Raw genomic sequence first — 19,304 nt, 5'->3', positions numbered from 1 at the left:
ATCTCCCTTTATGCCTATAGCAGACTTGATAAATGATGACAATTCCACAGATAACTCTGTTCATATGAATCATATTCAAATGCTCAAACCTTTGATTTTTTCCCTGGTTCTAGATCTTCCTTGTTACTTCGTATTCTCTGTAATAAAACCGAACATCTTCTGATAATGATCGGATCTGCTGTATTTTTACCTTCTGTGAGAAATAATTCATAAGACTCAAACTCTGATGAACTGCCTTGCCCTAGAAGAAGAAATATTTTTTTCCTTTTAATGCTTTGTGCCCATAGTGATCACATTCTGATACATTTTTTGAAGCAAACAAAACATTTTAATTGTTTGAAGTGTTCAGAGACCACTATTAGAACATTCTCTATAATTATCATTTAGGCTATTTTAAGCCACACCAGTTGAATGATTTTCTATATAGTTTAAATGATCACAAGTTAAGAAGAAATGCTTTCATGCAAGTGTTTCAAAATCTGCCAATGTATTAAAGTGTTTAGGATTGAACTGTTTAGTCAGAGGATAATGAACTGTAAAAGTAGATAAACACTCAGAAAATCTTTCAATATTACAGCTAAGGTATTCTAATTACCCTGATTTATTGCGATGCACTCAACCTAACATTCATGAACATAAAACCACATGAAGAAATTAGGGTTGCAAAATCATAATTATTTATGGAAATGCTTGTGAAAACAGAAACCAAATATTTGTTTAGATATTTATATAAGGAATCCTTTGGAACTGGCCATACTGAGACAGTAGAAAGTTGCAGCTCACCAACAAGAAGGTCACAGCTTCATCAGAAAGCCATAAAAGGTATATACAACATAATTATATGACCACTATATTTCTTTTGATCTTTTGGTCAATAAACCAAAAGGTAACAAGTAAATTGGATAAAAAGAATGACATACAACTAAGGCTTTAGTCACAATGTACTGACGTTTGTCTATTTTACGTAAGATATTAATCTAGGTTAGGTATATACTTTGTTGCTATACTGTATAAAGTGAGTGAACTTTCAGAGTGCCTGTATGCTAAAAATAAGCTATCATTTGTGGACCAAATTGATATATCTTTTCTGTATATCTCTTCAAATATGTTCTAGGTTCAAGCTCAGAAATCTTCCAGCAAAGACATGGAGATGTGCAAGTAGTTAAATAAGGCACCATATTTTTCGGAGTATAAGACACACCGGAGTATAAGATGCACCAAGGTTTTGAAGAGGCAAATTTTAAAAAAAGTAGGTAGGTAGATAGAGGGATAGAGAGGGAGAGAAAGATAGACAAATACAGTAGGTAGTAGGGAGAGAGAGTGTGTGTAGGTAGGTAGAGGGAGGGATGGAGAGGGGGGAAATACCGTAGGTAGAGAGACAGAGAGAGAGTAGATAGGTAGGTAGCTGTTTCCAGGTGTATTTATCCTGTGCTGGAGAAGGAAATCACTGACAATCTGCAGCACCTAAGACTTTGTTTCTGCATGCATAGCCATATGGAGGCATATAGAGTACTGCTGGGGGGCTGAGGGGTGGGGTAACGGACCATTTTTGCTCAATTTTGCCCTTCCCAGCCTCATAAGGGTAGGTACCCATTTTGTTGAAGGAGGCGAGGCTTCAGGAGGCAAAAAATGTTATATTCAGATTTCAGCCTCTTTTTGAGGGAAAGAAGTGTGTCTTATACTCTCATTTCATTTTCATTTTTTTTTCATTTATTTGACATTTATAGGCCGCCCTTTTCCCTGAGGGACTCAGGGCGGCTTACAATTTGTAGGAAGGGAGTGCAAGACAAAACACGAAAGAAATGTGGAATATAATAAAATAAAACAATAAAACACGACATTCATTCAACATTCGGGTGGGGCGAGATTAGGGTCTTATCCCCAGGCCTGATGGGATAGCCAGATCTTGAGGGCTGTGTGGAAGGTCTGGATGGTGGTGAGGGTACGAATCTCCACGGGGAGATCGTTCCAAAGCGTCGGAGCTGCTACTGAGAAGGCTCTCCTCCGCGTAGTCGCCAGTCGGCACTGACTAGCGGATGGAATTCGGAGGAGGCCTACTCTGTGCGATCTGATGGGACGAAGGGAGGTAATCGGCAGAAGACGGTCTCTCAAATAGTCAGATCCACTACCATGGAGGGCTTTATGAATGGTAAGTAGCACCTTGAAGCGCACCCGGAGATCAACAGGTAGCCAGCGCAGCTCACGGAGGATCGGTATTATGTGGGCGAACCGAGGTGCGCCCACGATCACTCGCGCGGCCGCATTCTGGACTAGCTGAAGTCGCCGGATGCTCTTCAAGGGCAGCCCCATGTAGAGCACATTGCAGTATTCCAGCTTAGAGATCACAAGGGCTCGAGTGACTGTTGTGAGGGCCTCCCGATTCAGGTAGGGCCACAACTGGCGTACCAGGCGAACCTGGGCAAATGCCCACCTGGTCACAGCTGACAAATGATGGTCAAAAGTCAGCTGTGGGTCCAGGAGGACTCCCAAGTTGCAGACCCTATCTGAGGGGTGTAAATTTTGACCCCCCAGCCTGAGTGATGGAACGCTGGCCAAATTGTTGGGAGGGAAACACAACAGTCACTCGGTCTTGTCTGGGTTGAGTAATAGCAATAGCAGTGGACTTATATACCGCTTCATAGGCCTTTCAGGCCTCTCTAAGCGGTTTACAGAGAGTCAGCATATTGCCCCCAACAATCTGGGTCCTCATTTTACCCACCTCGGAAGGATGGAAGGCTGAGTCAACCCTGAGCCGGTGAGATTTGAACCGCTGAACTGCTGATCTAGCAGTAGCCTGCAGTGCTGCATTTAACCACTGCGCCACCTTGGCTCTTAACGGCCTCAAGACCCCGGTTCATCACGTCCACCGCTTCATTGAGTTGGCACGGGGTGGACAGATACAACTGTGTATCGTCCGCGTATTGATGGTATTTTATCCCGTGCCTCCGAATGATCTCGCCCAGCGGTTTCATGTATATGTTAAATAGTAGGGGGGATAAAACCGAGCCCTGCGGCACCCCATAAGTAAGGGGCCTCGGGGACGATCTCTGCCCCCCCACCAACACCGACTGCGACCTGTCCGAGAGGTAGGAGGAGAACCACTGCAAACAGTGCCTCTCACTCCCACCTCCCGCAGTCGTCGCAGAAGGATACCATGGTCGATGGTATCGAAAGCCGCTGAGAGGTCAAGGAGAACCAGGATGGACGCATGGCCTCCATCTCTGGCTCTCCAGAGATCATCGGTCAATGCGACCAAAGCGGTTTCTGTGCTGTAACCGGGCCTGAAGCCGGACTGGAAGGGGTCAAGGTAACTAGCTTCCTCCAAGGTACGCTGGAGCTGGAAGGCCACCACCTTCTCAACAACCTTCCCAACGAAGGGAGGTTGGAGACTGGACGGTAGTTATTAAGAACGGCTGGATCCAAGGATGGTTTCTTCAGGAGGGGTCTCACCACCGCCGCTTTAAGTGCGGCGGGGAAGTGCCCCTCCCGAAGGGAGGCGGTAACAACCGCATGGATCCAGCCTCGTGTCACCTCACTGCTGTTGGCAACCAGCCAGGAGGGACACGGGTCCAGTATACAGGTGGAGGCACTCACAGCTCGCATAGCCTTGTCCACATCCCCAGAGGCAACATCCTGAAACTCAACCCAGAGATGGTCTGCCAAGTTATCCCCCTAAAAAATACAGTAAGTCTACTGATGTAAAACTGAATTTAGCTTATTCTCGCTTTTCTCCATTTTACAAATTACTCTACAACGGAACTTTGACAATATCATTAGGAAAAATTCCACTGTAATAGAATAAAAACAATGACTTGTAATATATATGATGGGAGGTTCCCTTTCTGTTTAGTTGTGTGTGTGTGTGTGTGTGTGTGTACGTACGTACGTACAAGCTATTGAACAGGCATTATACACAAATCAAGTTTATAAATGCTACTCATGGAAAAATTAGTTAAACTGACAGAGTATAAGCATTTATATTTTTGAATGTGCATGGGAATTACTTGCACTTATTCTTAAAGAACATAAAAAGAAATTGCCTTGAATCAAAAATAAGGCCAAACCCCCCATTTTAACAAAGTTGCTTATTAAGTCAGAAATTTAATTGAAACATTTAATATTAGCTTCTTAGAGATTAGGGTTACTCAGCCTTTTATAATTATGAATGAACCAGTTAGGAAAGCACACCAAGTTTGCTAAAAAATAAAGACACTCCAATATCTAATTGCCCCATAGTGCAAAGCATTCAATGAATTCCGGCAGTATCAGCATACCATTTATTTAGCAAAACGTTTCTCTAACCCATCACAAAAGCTGAAAACCAAGAAGAATCTTTTGAAAATGCCAAACAAAAGCTTACTGGAAAGGAAGGTGGAAGCAGAATGTGTTTTGGAGAGCAAGTCAAGGAGCCTACAGCAACGACAGCCTTCACAGGAATTGTTAGGATCTAAAGAAAAGGGAGGAAGCAATATATAAACGTAATAATCTGAATCTTAGATTAATTTTTGTATCAACACATTTCTACCGATATTTTATGCACTATGAAAATCTATTTTGTAAAACATATGTATGCTCATGTTTTCTTAAAAATATCCACCATTCTTTTCAAAGATTGACCACCCCAGAATTGAAAATCAGAAACAAAACAAAAAATTTCATGATGCCTTCCTGTATCAGATTTGTGATTAAGAAGCTAGTGCTTCTTAAAGAAATCAAACTGCCCTGTGCTTTGCATTTTGGGGGGATCTGGGTCATTTTTATGTTATAGCAATTTAGTACTTTTCCTGTGTACTTGGCATCAAATTAATGTAACTTACTTTCAGAATTCAAACTTATAAAAAGAAGTGAAACTTCTGGTTTTGACAGAAGTTGTTCATACAGGCAGTTCTCAATTTACAACCACAACTGGGATGCTATGTTGGCCGCAGAGCAACATAGTCGTTAAGCAAGATGCCCATGTAATTGCTTCACTCAACAACTGCAGTTCTGGCACTCCAGTTACAGTCATTATATGATCTCCTGGAAAGTTAAGTGGAACTCAATTCCTCGGCATAGGAAACCCTTTCACTCTCAAATGTTCCTGAAGTCTACCAAAGGATGCCACCTCATTTCTGTGCAACTTGTATGTAGATGCACAGCAGACTGTAGATAGAGCTGGAACCCTTAAGATGTCTCTTCTTTTCCTGCAGCCTACTGAGGAATTTCAGCTCCCCTCCATCTGTAACCCTCCTTGCTGGCTTCCCCATTGGAAGCTGGCAGAAAAGACTGCAAATGTTCATCACATGATCATGGAGAACTTAGCAACCAGTCAAAAATGTGATCTAGTTGCCAAGCACCCACATACAGTCAAATAATAGGGAGGGGGATGTTTTAGGGGCTTTGAAGCACTCTTTTCATTCTCTATTGTAACTTTGAACAATGATTAAATGATCATTCATAAGTCAAGGGTTATCTCTAAAATAAGTAATCAAGGATTATAACTAATAATGAATATATTGGCAAGCAAAAAATATCAGTAGTTGTAAATCAAAATAGCTACCTGGAAGTACATGTGTTTTTCCTTTTTAAATTTGTTTAGTTTGGTTTCTACTTTCATACATAATACTTTCAGGCTCAATATAATTTACATAATATAATATAATTTACAATTTTGAAATACCTCATAATCTGTTGTGATTTGTATAGCTCCATCATGGATCCCTTCAAGTTCTTTTGGTAATAATCTTACTCTGAATACAGTATATGAACCAGGCATCAATGTTACCTGAAAAATAAAAGTAATTATATACTCCAACTTAGTCTCCTATTCCCCCTCCCCTCCAAAAATTAACAGTTATCTGAGTGATTTCTGTGTTGAAAGAATAAGAACTATGCTTTATTCATTAAGTGTAAATTGCCCATCAATTGTTATTTGTATCAGACAATATATTTTAGAACAGCTGTGTTCAGCTCAAATTATCTTGAAGGCTGCATGAATATTTATTATTATTATTCTAATGGACACAGCACTAAAATCTGATAAGGCTCTGAATTCTTGTGATTAAAACAAATACTGCAAAAAAGTGTGCAGTTCCTCCTTTTTCTGTAGTTTTGTGGCAATAAGGCATTTCTTAATACCGCAGCAGCAATAATATTGATTCAAGTCTATAATCAGCACAATGCCGGCATAACTACTTATTCTTTCTGAAAATGATTGAGCATCCACATAGTGAACCTAAATGGCCTGACGGATGCAGAGGATATCCAGATCCTATTATTGCTTCTCTGATGAGGAGTTTCTTAACTGAGATACCAGAAAAAGCCTTAGACCAGTGCAGGAACTTGACCCACCTGTCATTACCACAGTTCTCACTGCTATAGCTTCAGGATGAGAAGTGTGGTTCTGTATCTGGGTGGGTTAAGCTGAGTGGGGGGGACTTCATTTTAGTTGCATATAAAGAAATTCCTGCTCCCTGCTCCCACTGTCACATTTATCCTTGCTTTAAATCAAGAAGAATGGTGATGAACTTGGCATGGCCCCAGCAATGGTGTGAAGATGTCTTGATGTAGAGTTAGGAGTGCAGGTATCCCTGAGCTTACCTGTCCAGGAACAAAGCAGTGCTTCCTACTCTAAGTCATAGAAAGGTGGAACTTTAGCAGTCATGGGAGAAACTAGCTGCCCCTGTCCTGTCCTATGACAAGTTGCAGTTTGAGATCCCTGCATGGCACACTTTGTCATCAGACTAACAAAGAATTGGAAATGTGTTGCCTTCCTGCTTTTTACCATTCTTCTCTACCAGTGATTGACGAAAAGGCTCACAAAATAATCTTGAAGCTGGATGCAGCGTGCAGTCTCTGTTTTAGACATATTCCTGTACTTTTGTTGGGGGCATTATGGAATTGATTTGCCATTAATTTATTTCAGAATGTTTTTTTTTTCATTTTCCCAATCAAGCCAACAGCTCTGGAATCCACAGAAAGTCTCCCGTCAAAACATTATCCAGACAGCCCTGCTTATCTTCCAATATTAGCCCAGGTTAGATTATCAAATGAGGGTATCGACCGTTGACTTACCTGAACGGTCCTTCTATGTGTGCTGCGAGGGGAATCCAAGCATGGGTTAACTTTGTCCATTAGCCTAGAGACTGAATTATGTAAATTGGTGACCACGCCTCCTCTGACTGGATGGGTCAGTTTTGTACGAAGTCAGCCGTTTAATGATGTATAACAAGAATAACAACAAATAATGGCCGTAGCCCAAAAGGTAAACAACATGACAGAACAAGTCACAACTAGATAAGCCAGTCATAGTCAAGTCACAAATCAGTGAAAGTCAGTCAAGTCAAAGTCACGACAGCCCTGGCCAGCCGAAGCTGCGGGCGGGTTTGGATTCCCCTCGCAGCACACATAGAAGGACCGTTCAGGTAAGTCAATGGTCGTTCTCCTGTGTGCTGCTTGGGGAATCCAAGCATGGGACATGCCAAAGCAGTTAAGGTCCAGGGCGGGAGCTAGGCTGGCCAGGGTCCCCCACGGGGGGAGTACACGCCACCCAAAGGAAGCCTCAGCTGAGGCATACACGTCAACCTTGCAATGTCTGATGAACAGTGAAGGCGAAGACCAGGTAGCCGCTCTACAGATTTCTTCCACCGAGGCTTGCGTGGCCCAGGCCGCTGTGGTGGCCGCACTCCTGGTAGAATGAGGAGTGATGCGCCTGGGGACCTGTCGAGATTGGCTGTCATAAGCAAGAGCGATGCACGCCTTCAACCATCGACCTATCGTATGGGACGAAACCTTCTGGCCCATGGATGATGGTTGAAAGGACACAAAAAGGGCTTCTGGCCGCCTGAAGGACGCTGTGCGCTTCACGTAGCGACGAAGAACCCTGCGCACATCCAGGTGATGCCACTGGCGCTCCCGCAGATGAGAAGGGTTGGGGCAAAAGTCCAGAAGGACGAGCTCCTGAGCCCTGTGAAACAATGTGTTGACTTTCGGTAGAAAGGCTGGATCCAAACGGAGAACGACTCTGTTGGGATGGAATATACAGAGATCCGCCCGAACTGACAATGCCGCTAATTCGGAAATGGCTGGCTGATGTAATAGCCACCAAGAACATGGTCTTAAGAGTCAATAGTCGAAGACTGATGGAAGTAATAGATTCGAATGGAGAAGCCATAAGTGCTCTGAGTACTAAAGTCAAATCCTATGTAGGGTAGCGGTGCACGGTCGGAGGCCGGATGTTGGCCGCTCCTTTCAGGAAAGCCTTGACTTGCAAATGTTGGGACAAGGAACGTCCCTGACTTCCCCCAATCACCGTGGCAAGGGCCGTGACCTGCCTGCGGAGCGTATTGGGTGCCAAATCTTTGGTAAGTCCAGATTGCAGGAAGTCCAACACCCGGGGCACCGAATCTTGGAGAGGGTCAGCCCCAGACCGACGGCACCACCTGCAGGCCTGCCAAGTAACCTCGTAAATTCGAGTGGTGGAAGGGCGACGGGCCGCTTGAATTGTGTTGATGACCTCGCTGGAATAATGAAGGTCAGTCAGAATAGCCCGCTCACGTGCCACACGGCTAATTGCAACAACTGGGGGTTCGGATGCACGAGGGCCCCCTGGTTGAGCCGGATCTGATCGTCTGGAATCCTCCACGGACGCGAGATCGACAGGTGCACCAGGTCGGCATACCAGGTCCACTGGGGCCACATCGGAGCCACTAAGAGAACCTCCGCTCGTTCTGACAGTATCTTCTGGATGACCACCGGAATCACTGGTAGAGGCGGAAAGGTGTAGAGGAGGCCGGCCGGCCACGGGCTGCGCAAGGCATCCACTCCCTCCGCCCCAGGAGTCACGTACCTGGAGTAAAACCGGGGCAGTTGTGCATTGTGGGGCTGCGCGAACAAGTCCACTGACGGATGGCCAAATCGGCGGGATAGCTGCTGGAAGAGGTCGGGGTGGAGCTGCCACTCCGTATGGTCCACTGTGGCTCTGCTCAGCCAATCCGCCTGGACGTTGGAGTCGCCCGAAATGTGTTCCGCCCGAAGGGACAGCAGTCTGGACTCCGACCAATGATGCAACTTCTCTGCCTCCAGCATGAGGGCCCTGGAATGCGTGCCCCCTTGGCGGCCACATTGTTGGTCAAGATGAGAACGTGCTTGTGAGTCACAATGTCCTGGAATTCTCGCAGGGCCAGTCGGATGGCCCGTAACTCTAGCCAATTGATGCTGTTGGACAGCTCCCGACCAACGACCCTGTGCCACCCGATCCAGGACATGGCCGCCCCATCCGAACAGGCTGGCATCCGTCGTAACCTGGATGCATTCTGGCTCCTTGAACGGGCATCCCTTGAGAAGCTTGGAGGACGCCCACCACCGGAGTGATCTGAGGGGCTTGGGCGGAAGACGGACCTTGAGTTGGGAATGACTGGTGTGGGACCTCTGATAGGGAAGCAGGAACCATTGGAGTGGTGGTGCGTGAAACCTGGCCCAGGGAACGATGTTGATGCAAGAAATCATCTTCCCTAACAGCTGAGAGAGTAGGGCCAGGGGCACAAGCCGCAAGGCTGACACTTGAGATGCCAGCCGTTGGATGCTCTGTCACCTCTCCAGAGACAGGAAAACTTCGCAGGTAACGGAGTTTATGACAGTCCCTAAGTGAAGCAGCGAAGTAATTGGCTGCAGATGGCTCTTGGGAATATTCAGCACGAATCCATGCCTCCGCAGGAAGTCCATTGTTACTTGAAGATCCCATAGGGCCTGCTCCCGGGATGGCGACAGGACCAAGATGTTGTTTAAATAACAATTCACTCTCACCAGTACCGACCGAAGTGAGGCCGCCACCACTGCAAGGAGCTTGGTAAAGGTGCGAGGGGCTGATGAAAGACCGAAAAGCAAGGCCCGGTATTGGAAATGATGGCCTGCAAAATGGAAGCACAGAAAACGGCGGTGTGCCGGATGGATGGGCACATGGAGGTACGCCTCCTTGATATCGACTGATGTCATCATGTCGCCTTGGCAGATGGATGCCAGGATGCTCTTTAAGGACTGCATCTTGAACTTCTGATACTTGATGTACCAATTGAGTCTTTTCAGATCTAGAATGGCTCGCCCTCCTCCTGAGTTTTTGGGCACCAGAAATAGAATGGAGTAAAACCCTAGGCCTTCCTGCCCTGCGGGAACCTGTTTTATGGCATTTATGGAGATGAGATGATGTATTTCGGCGTCCATGAGGCACCGCTTTACTGAGCATCTGGGCATGGGGCACCTGATGAATCGTCTTGGGGGAATGGAGAGAAATTCCAGAGTGAGTCCCAGCCTCACCACCTGAAGGGCCCAGGCGTCGGATGTGGTTTCCGCCCATTGATGAGCGAAAGCCAGAAAACGCCCGCCCACTTGCTCCTCCCTTTGAGAGTCACCGGTACCTCCGAAAGGACCGGTTCCCCAAGCCACGAAAAGATCTCCTGTTGTGGGATTGTGCCTGGTGTTGTTGGCGCCCCCTATCTCTGCCCCCCCCACGGTCCTGGCCGTGGTCCTGCAACTGGTGGAAAGCCCTGTTGTAATGGGGAACGAAAGGGGCCGCTGTGTAACCAGAGTAGCCTCCCCGAAAGGACTGGCGTCTGTTATATGGTTGATGCTTTCTGTTATTACGCCCCCCCCTCCCCCGAGGAGTGAAGAACCTTGCGTTTGTCCCTGGTTTCTATGAGTATGGGGTCGAGGACGGATCCAAATACGGCCCCGCCCTTGAAGGACGTGGAGGCCAGGCGCCATTTAGACTTAATGTCAGCCTGCCAATGGCGGAGCCACAAGAGGTGACAAGATGCCACATTTGACACCACAGCGCGAGAAGCGAATTTGGCAGCATTGAGCGTGGCATCCGCCGAAAACTCTAGAGCAGCCATAAACTTAGTAACGTCCTGGTGAAGGCGAACCTTATCAGGGGCCAATCTCTCCTGTAACTGCTTAAGCCAGAGCACAGAAATTCTATTAAAGAACGATGTCGCAGTAGCAGCACGTAGGGCCCAGGCTGCAGCTTAGTGGGTCTTACGAATAACTGTCTCCGCTTTGCGGTCCTCTGCCTTCAGACCCTCAGAAATCTCAGACAGAATCACAGCAGGGGAAGTTTTGGCCGCCACTGGCAGATCCACAGTTGGGAATTGTAAAATGCCTTCCAAGTAAGGGGTGGAAGTGTACAGCTTCCTGTCCCCATTGCTGGGCAGGTTAACCGCCGTTGGCTGGTCCCATTGTTTTTGAATGAGATCCATGAAGAGTTTTGAGGAAGGAATCACTTCCTGCAATGAAACTGGTTCAGCAAAGAGGCGCTCAGTAGTGTCGAGGCCTACAGCCGAACTGTCCTTGGGAGCTACCTCTCCCATATAAGTAGTGGCCTTAGCTTTAAACAATAAGGATTTGAATAGAGTAGGTTTAAACAGGCTAGAAGAATTAGGCTGATCAAAGATCAGGCCCTCATCATCAGAGAACTCCCTATCTATCAACTCCCCTTCCTCCACCAAGGCCGAATCCTCACTATAAGTAGAGGGGGGGGGGAGAAGAAGAAGGCCCTGCCTGCAGATCAGGAAGATCTATATGTGGAGCCGGGCTAGGAGGCCCACCTTGGGAATTAACAATCACCAGGGCCTGGTTCCTTCGAAGCAGCTCAGCATCCACCTCCCTGGATATGGCTGCAGAGATCATCTGGTAAAGGTCTGGGGATAGGCCCAGGTCATAGCCTTCCATAAGCCTTAGGCCTGCAGCAGTGGGAGTAAATGTGGCAGAAGGCCCAGCACGTGGCATTAGGTAGGCCGAAGCAGCCTGGGCCTTGGGCAATACTGAGGGGGGTTGGATCCCCACCCCCGCCGCCCCAGTTTCAGAAATAGCAGGGAGAGATCGATCCGGGGACCAGGCCTGGTGCCCTGCTGGCTGCGGAGCTGGCAAAACGCGCTGAGGCAATAGCGCGGGAGGGGAACTCCTACCCTCCCCAGAGGTCTTAGAAGCTGACTTGGTCTTATCCTTTTTTTTGTGGCCCTTATCAGGGGCCCCGGAGGCCTCCCTGGGCCTCTGGCTGGTGGCTCTAGAGGTGGCTCTGCCAGGCCTCGAACTAACCCCCGCTTGGGCAGTACCCTGGTTATCATTAGAGGGCTCAACTGTACCTCCCAGAGAAGAATGATCAGCCATTGTAATGATTAGATGCGAAAAGACTCAAAGGGCACAAGGCACAGCGTTCACTTGCAAAGAGAAAGGACCGTGTGGTCAGCAAGAGCGGCAATGCAACGAACTTCTCTCCAAGGCAAACAAAGCCGAAGTGAGTGAAGTGGGAGGGCCAATGAGTCAGCAACCCCTTTTTTAAGCGCGAGGGAAGGCAACGCCCGATCCCTACAGCGCCTGCGCTCCGAACGGCTCCAAAATGGCGACCGCAATTCAGGCGCCAAATTTAAAAGTCAGCAGTGAGCGAAAATGCCGCCCTCGACTTCCACAACGGGAATCAGCTCAGCGGTGGCGATGGCGTGCTCCCAAGACGACCAACGGTCCAGTGGTGGGACAAACCGCACCGTGCACGACGGGTGGGTCCCAGCGGCAGAAGAACGAGCCGCGCTGCGAACGGCGGACGTTTCACTGGCTCCCGATGCGGCGGGCTCCCCAGCTACAAGGTCGGCGGAAGCCTTAAATCACACGCTGCGATTATGAGCCCCCAAACCCCAAACAGCAAAAAAGCGCTTGCTGCCAAGTGCCTCGCAAAGGCACCAATAGCCTGCAGCTAAAACCTCAGAGCCAACAGCGACAAAGGCAATGCAAATACCTGATCGAGGCAACGAGCCATAAAAGGACTGGGCAGGCAGCGAACTGCCGCCTCTCCCTTCACCAAACTTAAACTTCCACAAATCCAAGTAAAACATTGAAAGGAAATCCAAGATGAAGTATAAATTTGTCTCATTAGTCTGGAGAAGAATTGGTATACATCTCTTTCGGCTGGACTGAGTTAAAAAAACTGACCCATCCAGTCAGAGGAGTCGTGGTCTCCAATTTACATAACTCAGTCTCTAGGCTAATGGACAAAGTTAACCCATGCTTGGATTCCCCAAGCAGCACGCAGGAGAACTTTATTTTTATCACTTTGAAATAAATTTCTACTTTTTTTTAACAGGTGAAAGAGCCAAGACTACCAGGAATTGCTTCTTATTTTGTGAAAACATCAGGCACATTAAATATACTGGGACCAACTATGTTATTAAACATTTAAATCATAATACATGTTTTTTATCTAGAGAATAAATACAAGAGATAGTAAGGAACTTCAAGAAATATGTAACTTACCGAAGTTTGATCCAATATACTGGCCTTTTCCAAGTCTGGAAGACTAGCAATTATTGTAGTTCTATTGCCTTTTTCAGCAGCTAGGAGTTCTATGGTCAAACCATCACCTATAATATTCCAGCTTTTTAGGAAAAGCTTAAAAAAATAGGATAGTATTAGCATAAATATGAATGATAGGAAGGAAGGAAGGAAGGAAGGAAGGAAGGAAGGAAGAGTTCTTACCTGAATTGGGTTACTGTTAAGCACTGCAAACATAATGGTGCTAGTTTCCGTGGCACTTAATATACCAAAGTCAATTATTTGTTCATCAGGTTTTTGGGGCAATATAAAATACTAAAAAGAATAACAATATTAATTGTATTAAAAGAAAGATACCTCATATATCTGTTAGTATAGTGACTAACCCAAATCTTCTTGTCCACCCCGACATTATTTATTCACTAGAATATTTAGATGTGTATAAATAATCATTGTAATAACATTGTATTTGCCTTTTAGCTATCTGGCCTGAGATCACACCTCTACAGAAAAGCCAGTATCTGAATTCACTAATGTGCCAAGTCAAGATGTTTAAATGTAGCAGTATAAGTAACTAAACCCTATGTTTTAAACCGTTATGTAGGTTTATTTCTGTCCTACCCACTATATATATATATATATATATATATATATATATATATATATATATATGTGTGTGTGTGTGTGTGTGTGTGTGTGTGTGTGTGTGTATGTATGTATGTATGTATGTATGTATGCATGCATGTATGCATGCATGCATGCATGCATGCATGCATATGCATATACATATATAGTTATGTATCCCTGCACTTTTTCTGACATTAGCCAATGGGAGAAGGCGTTTCTCTTTGGATTTAGATCCCTCCTATATTTGGCAACTTCTGATTTCATCAGGCTATTTTCCAAAGCACCAAATTAGTGTAAAAGTGAATTCTACAGCTAGTGCATATCCTTTAATTTAGATTTAAGTAAATGGAAAGACTAAAATTTAAAGTTTCATTTTGGGTTCAGATAAAACACTTCACTACATATAAAATTACAATGAAACTCAGTGATTTTCAAAACAAGGGAGGGGAAAAAAGTCAAATAATGTAGTACTCACATCTAAAAACCCAGTATATGCTCTCACAGGTAGATGAAATTTAGAGGCGTTGGTAATGAGCAGAATATTGTTATCAATGTGGAAAGATGATAAAGAAGCCACAAAATAAAGAGTGAAAATATATCTGGATTCATTTGGTGGAATTAAAACTGGTTTGCTGAAGTTGTGAACCTAGTTTAATAAATAAAGCAACAGTTAACTTTAAACACAATTTGTGTAACATTGAATAGTTATAAAATAATGCCATATATAATGGAGCTTACTTTAAATGTTGCTTTGATTTCTTCAGGAAGTATTATATCATGAATGAAGACTGCAAAATTGAATGTGTTTGTTAAAAAGATTGATCTTTCCACAGAGTCTGTTGGACTGTCATGAATATGAAACAATGTTGCTGCATGATCAAATCCCAAATATCTATTTCAAAAGAACAACATTGAGGGGGAGAATAGTAGTTATTACACATTTCTAACAACACTGAATTAAGATTGTTTTGGAAAGTTTAATATAGTACTTCTGCAAAAAGCATTTTAAACCCAAACTTATTCTTCATTTCCAGATTAAAAAGCCCAGGAGGGTCTTTGTGCAACTGCGGGTTGTGCATCAGTTATGTCCTTCATGGACCAACAAGCCCTACTCACGGTCACTCATGCCCTAGTCACTTCCCATCTTGACTATTGCAACACGCTCTACATGGGGCTACCCTTGAACAGCATCTGGAAGTTCCAGTTGGTGCAAAATATAGCAATCTGCATGGTTTTATGCACATTCAGTGTATCACCTCTCCTGTGGGAGCTGCATTGTTTGCAGATTTGCTTCTGGATGCAATTCAAGGTGCTGGTTGTCACCTTTAAAGCCCTTCATGGGTTGGGACCAAGTTATCTGAAGGATCGTCTCTTCTCACATCTATCCAATCCACCAGAGCAGGGAGGCAAGGAATGTTGCGGGTCCCATCCCTTAGGAAGATACACCTGGCGGGACCCAGAAGGAGGGATTTCTCTGTGGTGGCTCCCTCTCTCTGGAACTTCATTGCCCTGGAGATTAGAATGGCCCCCACTCTCTCTTCCTGAAGGCACTGTAGGCCTAATTCTGCCAGCAGGCCTAGAGAACACAGAGCAGGATGAAGCTCATTTGATGGCTCGTGGGATGTGTTGTTGTTGGGGTGGGGTGAGGTGTTATTTCATTACTATATTATTTATTATATGGTTCTCTCTTTTATTAGTTTTATTGTTTATATATATATTATATTCTTGTAAGCTGCCTTAAGTCGCCATCTGTGAACAGGCAGCAACATAAATTCCCAAACAAACAAATATATCTCAATTAATATATTTTGCCAAAATTAGACATAAAGTCATTCAAATAAACAAAGAGTGGGCAACTTCCAACCCCAAGGCTATATAGCAGTGGTCCCCAATCTTTGTAACTTGGGGGCCCACTGAGGGGGGAGGAGAGGGAGAAACTGGCCCTTCCAACTGGGTTGGTGTGGGTCGGCTCATTGCTTGCTCATGCGAGTTGAGTTGCGTGTGCCAGCCTACCACTCATACAACTCACTTCCGAACCAGCCATGGCCCAGTACTGGGCCACGGCCAAAGGGTATCCCCCACCTATACAGACATGCCCTCTATTTGAATTTCAATAACATGATTCTGATAAATTATTCCATGCTATCCAGTTCAATTACATCGTATTTAATAGAAATCAATAGTGAAGGATATATACTGCCCTTTCCCCAAATCCAGGAAAACAATGGAAAAATCATAATCTTGCTTTGACACTCTTCAAATAAACTATATCTCGCAAGCCTGAAGTAATTTCACATCGCTATCAAGAGCTATGCAATTGTTTAACTACCTGTCTATAAAATGTTGTGCAAAGTCAAAAATGCAAAGCAATTTAAAAAAAACACATGCTAATGTAACCTTACCCATCCAATACTTCTGCCTGATATGGAATTTCAAGTTTTGAATAGGTCTTCTCTTTTGCTTTCACAGTTATTTTTCCAGAAAATTGTGCAGGTCGTTTCGCTTTTGATGCTATATATACACATTTACATACATGAATAAAAAGAATCAATGTTTATATTTTTAACTATACATATTTTAACACATATTAGAATGTAACTGTTTATTTTGATATTTAAGCATAATATTTTAAGACATTAACTACTAACTAAAAGTGAAGTACTCCTTTATTTTTTTTAGTCAAAAGGAGAAAACGGAGTCTTCAACATATTCTACACTTTGAATTGTTTTGTGTACTACTGTATATTGAAGCAAATACAGTAAACAGTAAAATTTAAGGATTGGAGAAGACCATGCAGATAATCTATAGTAGTGCAAACTTCAGCTCACTGCTTGAATCCATTACTACATTATATGGCATCTGCTGAAACATTTAAAGCAGCAGCACATAACCCTTCTTTCTTGGAATAACAATTTTATCAATTTTATCTTCGACATGGCAGTCTTTCAAAAATTTGAAGACAGCTGTCACTCAGCAGACTTTTCTTCTCCAAGCTAAACATGCTCAGTTCCTCCCAATGTTCCTCAAAGGTTTTTTTTCCTTTTAAGTTGCTGATGAACACTCACTGAATACAATCATTAGCTAGCTTTTTAAGCATTTAATGGTAGCGTAGCCCACTCTCTTTGCCATCCTCTATATAAAAATCTCATGAGAGCCTCTTTAGAACTTTGCTGAAGTTGAGGTATGCTATGTTTGCTGCAATTTGATGAACAACCAATCATATGCAGTCACAAATCAATTTATCCCTGATTGTGTTCACTGATTCCTCTTTTAAATTAACTACTTTTGCAAGTAATTCATGCAACCTTTTGAAATCCACATGAGGTATTGATTATAATTAGTTATGTCCCCTAGATAAAGGTTTACTAAATGTATAATATTAAATAACTATTTTCAAAATAAAAGCAAATAGTAATACATTTATTTATATTCATTAAAATATTCTTAGCTTTGAATAAAAACTAAAATTTAAAAACGTATTTTGATTTCACTGAATGCTATTACCAACATTATCACATACCATCAAAACTAATAGTTGCAACTTTGGTATATTTATTTTCAGAAGCTCGCAATGTAATTGGCTTGAAATGGATTGTGATAGCTTCATTTTGGGGTGTGGGTCTAACACTCTGAAAAAGAAACAGTTGTTTTTGCATATTAATAAACAATTCAATCCACTACTATTATTTTTAGTTATAATTATCTCAGATCTTCCATTCATTATTGAAAATATTGAAATAAAAGCATTAATTTTAATTCTCAAACACTTACTTAACATTTCATTGTATCTTTTCAACTTTTATTTCTTAGGTTAGACAACATGATGACTAGAACTATGCTATCACAAAAATACATTAGAATGACAGCAATCCATAATAATTTGGATTACGAAGAAACCTAAAGCCCTTACATTTTAGATTTGTATAAAAATAATACTAGGTCACCTCCTACATTACGTTAGAAAGAAAGTCAACTCTTAGGCATATTGCATGTTATGAAAGAAAATATACAACTTGCACAATTTTAATTTGTTTTAATCTCCAATATCTGTTTTCATAGATTTGAAATTAAAAATACATTAAGTTATAGCATGCAAAACGACAATAAAACCACCTACCACCCTGCCTTTTAAGCATTGTCTTTGAATGTGATTGAAGTTCTTTAATAAACATCTTCAAAAATTAAAAAAAATGCACTGCTTAAAGTGATAGGATTCTACCACAGATATAAGTTTTATCATTTTCCTATTTTTGATGTTGCCATGCAATAGGAATTTAAAATATTATAGTAACAGCCAATAGAGTTGGTCCAAAAATGTAATGAGCATTATCGGTGGAGTTAGTTGCTCCTTTTACCTGTGCTTCCTCATCTCCATATAACCTGGTATACTGGCATATTTGAAAGGATAGAGAGGTTCAGGATATCCCATACTTCTACAATGCATGAGGCTTAGTAGATCTTGCTATGAGACATGGTTGTCTACATATAAAAGAGCCATGTGAGCCTAACTAGCACTTTGAACTGGATTCAGAAATTGAACCATATCCAGTATAGTGATGGTAGCATAGGCTGAAATACTATGCTCAATTTTAGCAAAAGGCCCATTCCACTTTAGATTAATGGAAGCTTTTAAGGGCATCTTAAAAGGCAGCTCATGTGGAATGTGTTACAGTAACCTGACTGATGGATATACTACTTTCCGTCCTCACACAGCAACTGAAACCTCCTACTAACGAAGAAGTGGAACTACTGCAGAAAAATTATTTTTATCACAAAACCTTACAGGCTGCAGTCTATCTTGTTCCTAAGGCCTAAGGCCCCTATATCTAGTCACCTGTGGGGCAACTCTTCTGATGCAACTAAGGTCTCAAAACAATAATCATCACCTGTTTTCCCAGCATTGGAATGGAGCTATTGGAAGAATCATAAATCTCATGGACAAGTTTTTTGGTTAGGTTATATTGGAATTTTTGACACACCTATGAACTCAAAAATAAAGCAAAACTGCCAATATAAATGTAAATATAAGGCAATAAAAGGCATTATTGCAGCATTCATCAAAAGTTTTGAACTTTCACCAAGCTCAATCAACATAATCACTGGCAGAAATACAGTTGTAGTGTAAAATATTGGGAAGTTACTGAGTTACTTATTCTTGATTTATAGTTTCTTGGCATAGAAATCAAATAATTACAGCTTTTTGGCTATTTCAGTATTAACATTTCCTTTTTTCTGAAATTCATAAGCTTTGATATAAATGATTGTAAAAGAATAAACACTTTAGTAGCTATAGAAATTGGCTATAGTGTTAAGTGAAAGAATTTAATCCTAGGACTATTTAGATCAGGTTTCAGCTAAATATAGTCTTGGCCTTTCTCAT

General features: G+C 43.1%; 1 protein-coding gene across 1 annotated transcript in view; it reads right to left on the bottom strand.

Moving 5' to 3' along the window:
* Positions 1 to 19,304, bottom strand: part of TMEM131 (transmembrane protein 131) — a 91,234-nt gene that overhangs the window by 23,128 nt on the left and 48,802 nt on the right. Inside the window, 10 exon segments of the mRNA XM_032226196.1 lie at positions 90 to 139; positions 142 to 241; positions 4,361 to 4,447; positions 5,660 to 5,764; positions 13,279 to 13,413; positions 13,501 to 13,611; positions 14,399 to 14,569; positions 14,662 to 14,815; positions 16,326 to 16,434; positions 17,445 to 17,553. Coding sequence (XP_032082087.1) covers positions 90 to 139; positions 142 to 241; positions 4,361 to 4,447; positions 5,660 to 5,764; positions 13,279 to 13,413; positions 13,501 to 13,611; positions 14,399 to 14,569; positions 14,662 to 14,815; positions 16,326 to 16,434; positions 17,445 to 17,553 — 1,131 coding nt within the window.

The sequence above is a fragment of the Thamnophis elegans genome, chromosome 11, assembly GCF_009769535.1.
Source record: "Thamnophis elegans isolate rThaEle1 chromosome 11, rThaEle1.pri, whole genome shotgun sequence".
In the NCBI taxonomy this organism is placed as follows: domain Eukaryota; kingdom Metazoa; phylum Chordata; class Lepidosauria; order Squamata; family Colubridae; genus Thamnophis; species Thamnophis elegans.
Note: the sequence above shows the minus strand (reverse complement) of the source record. Positions and strands in the feature narration are given on the sequence as shown.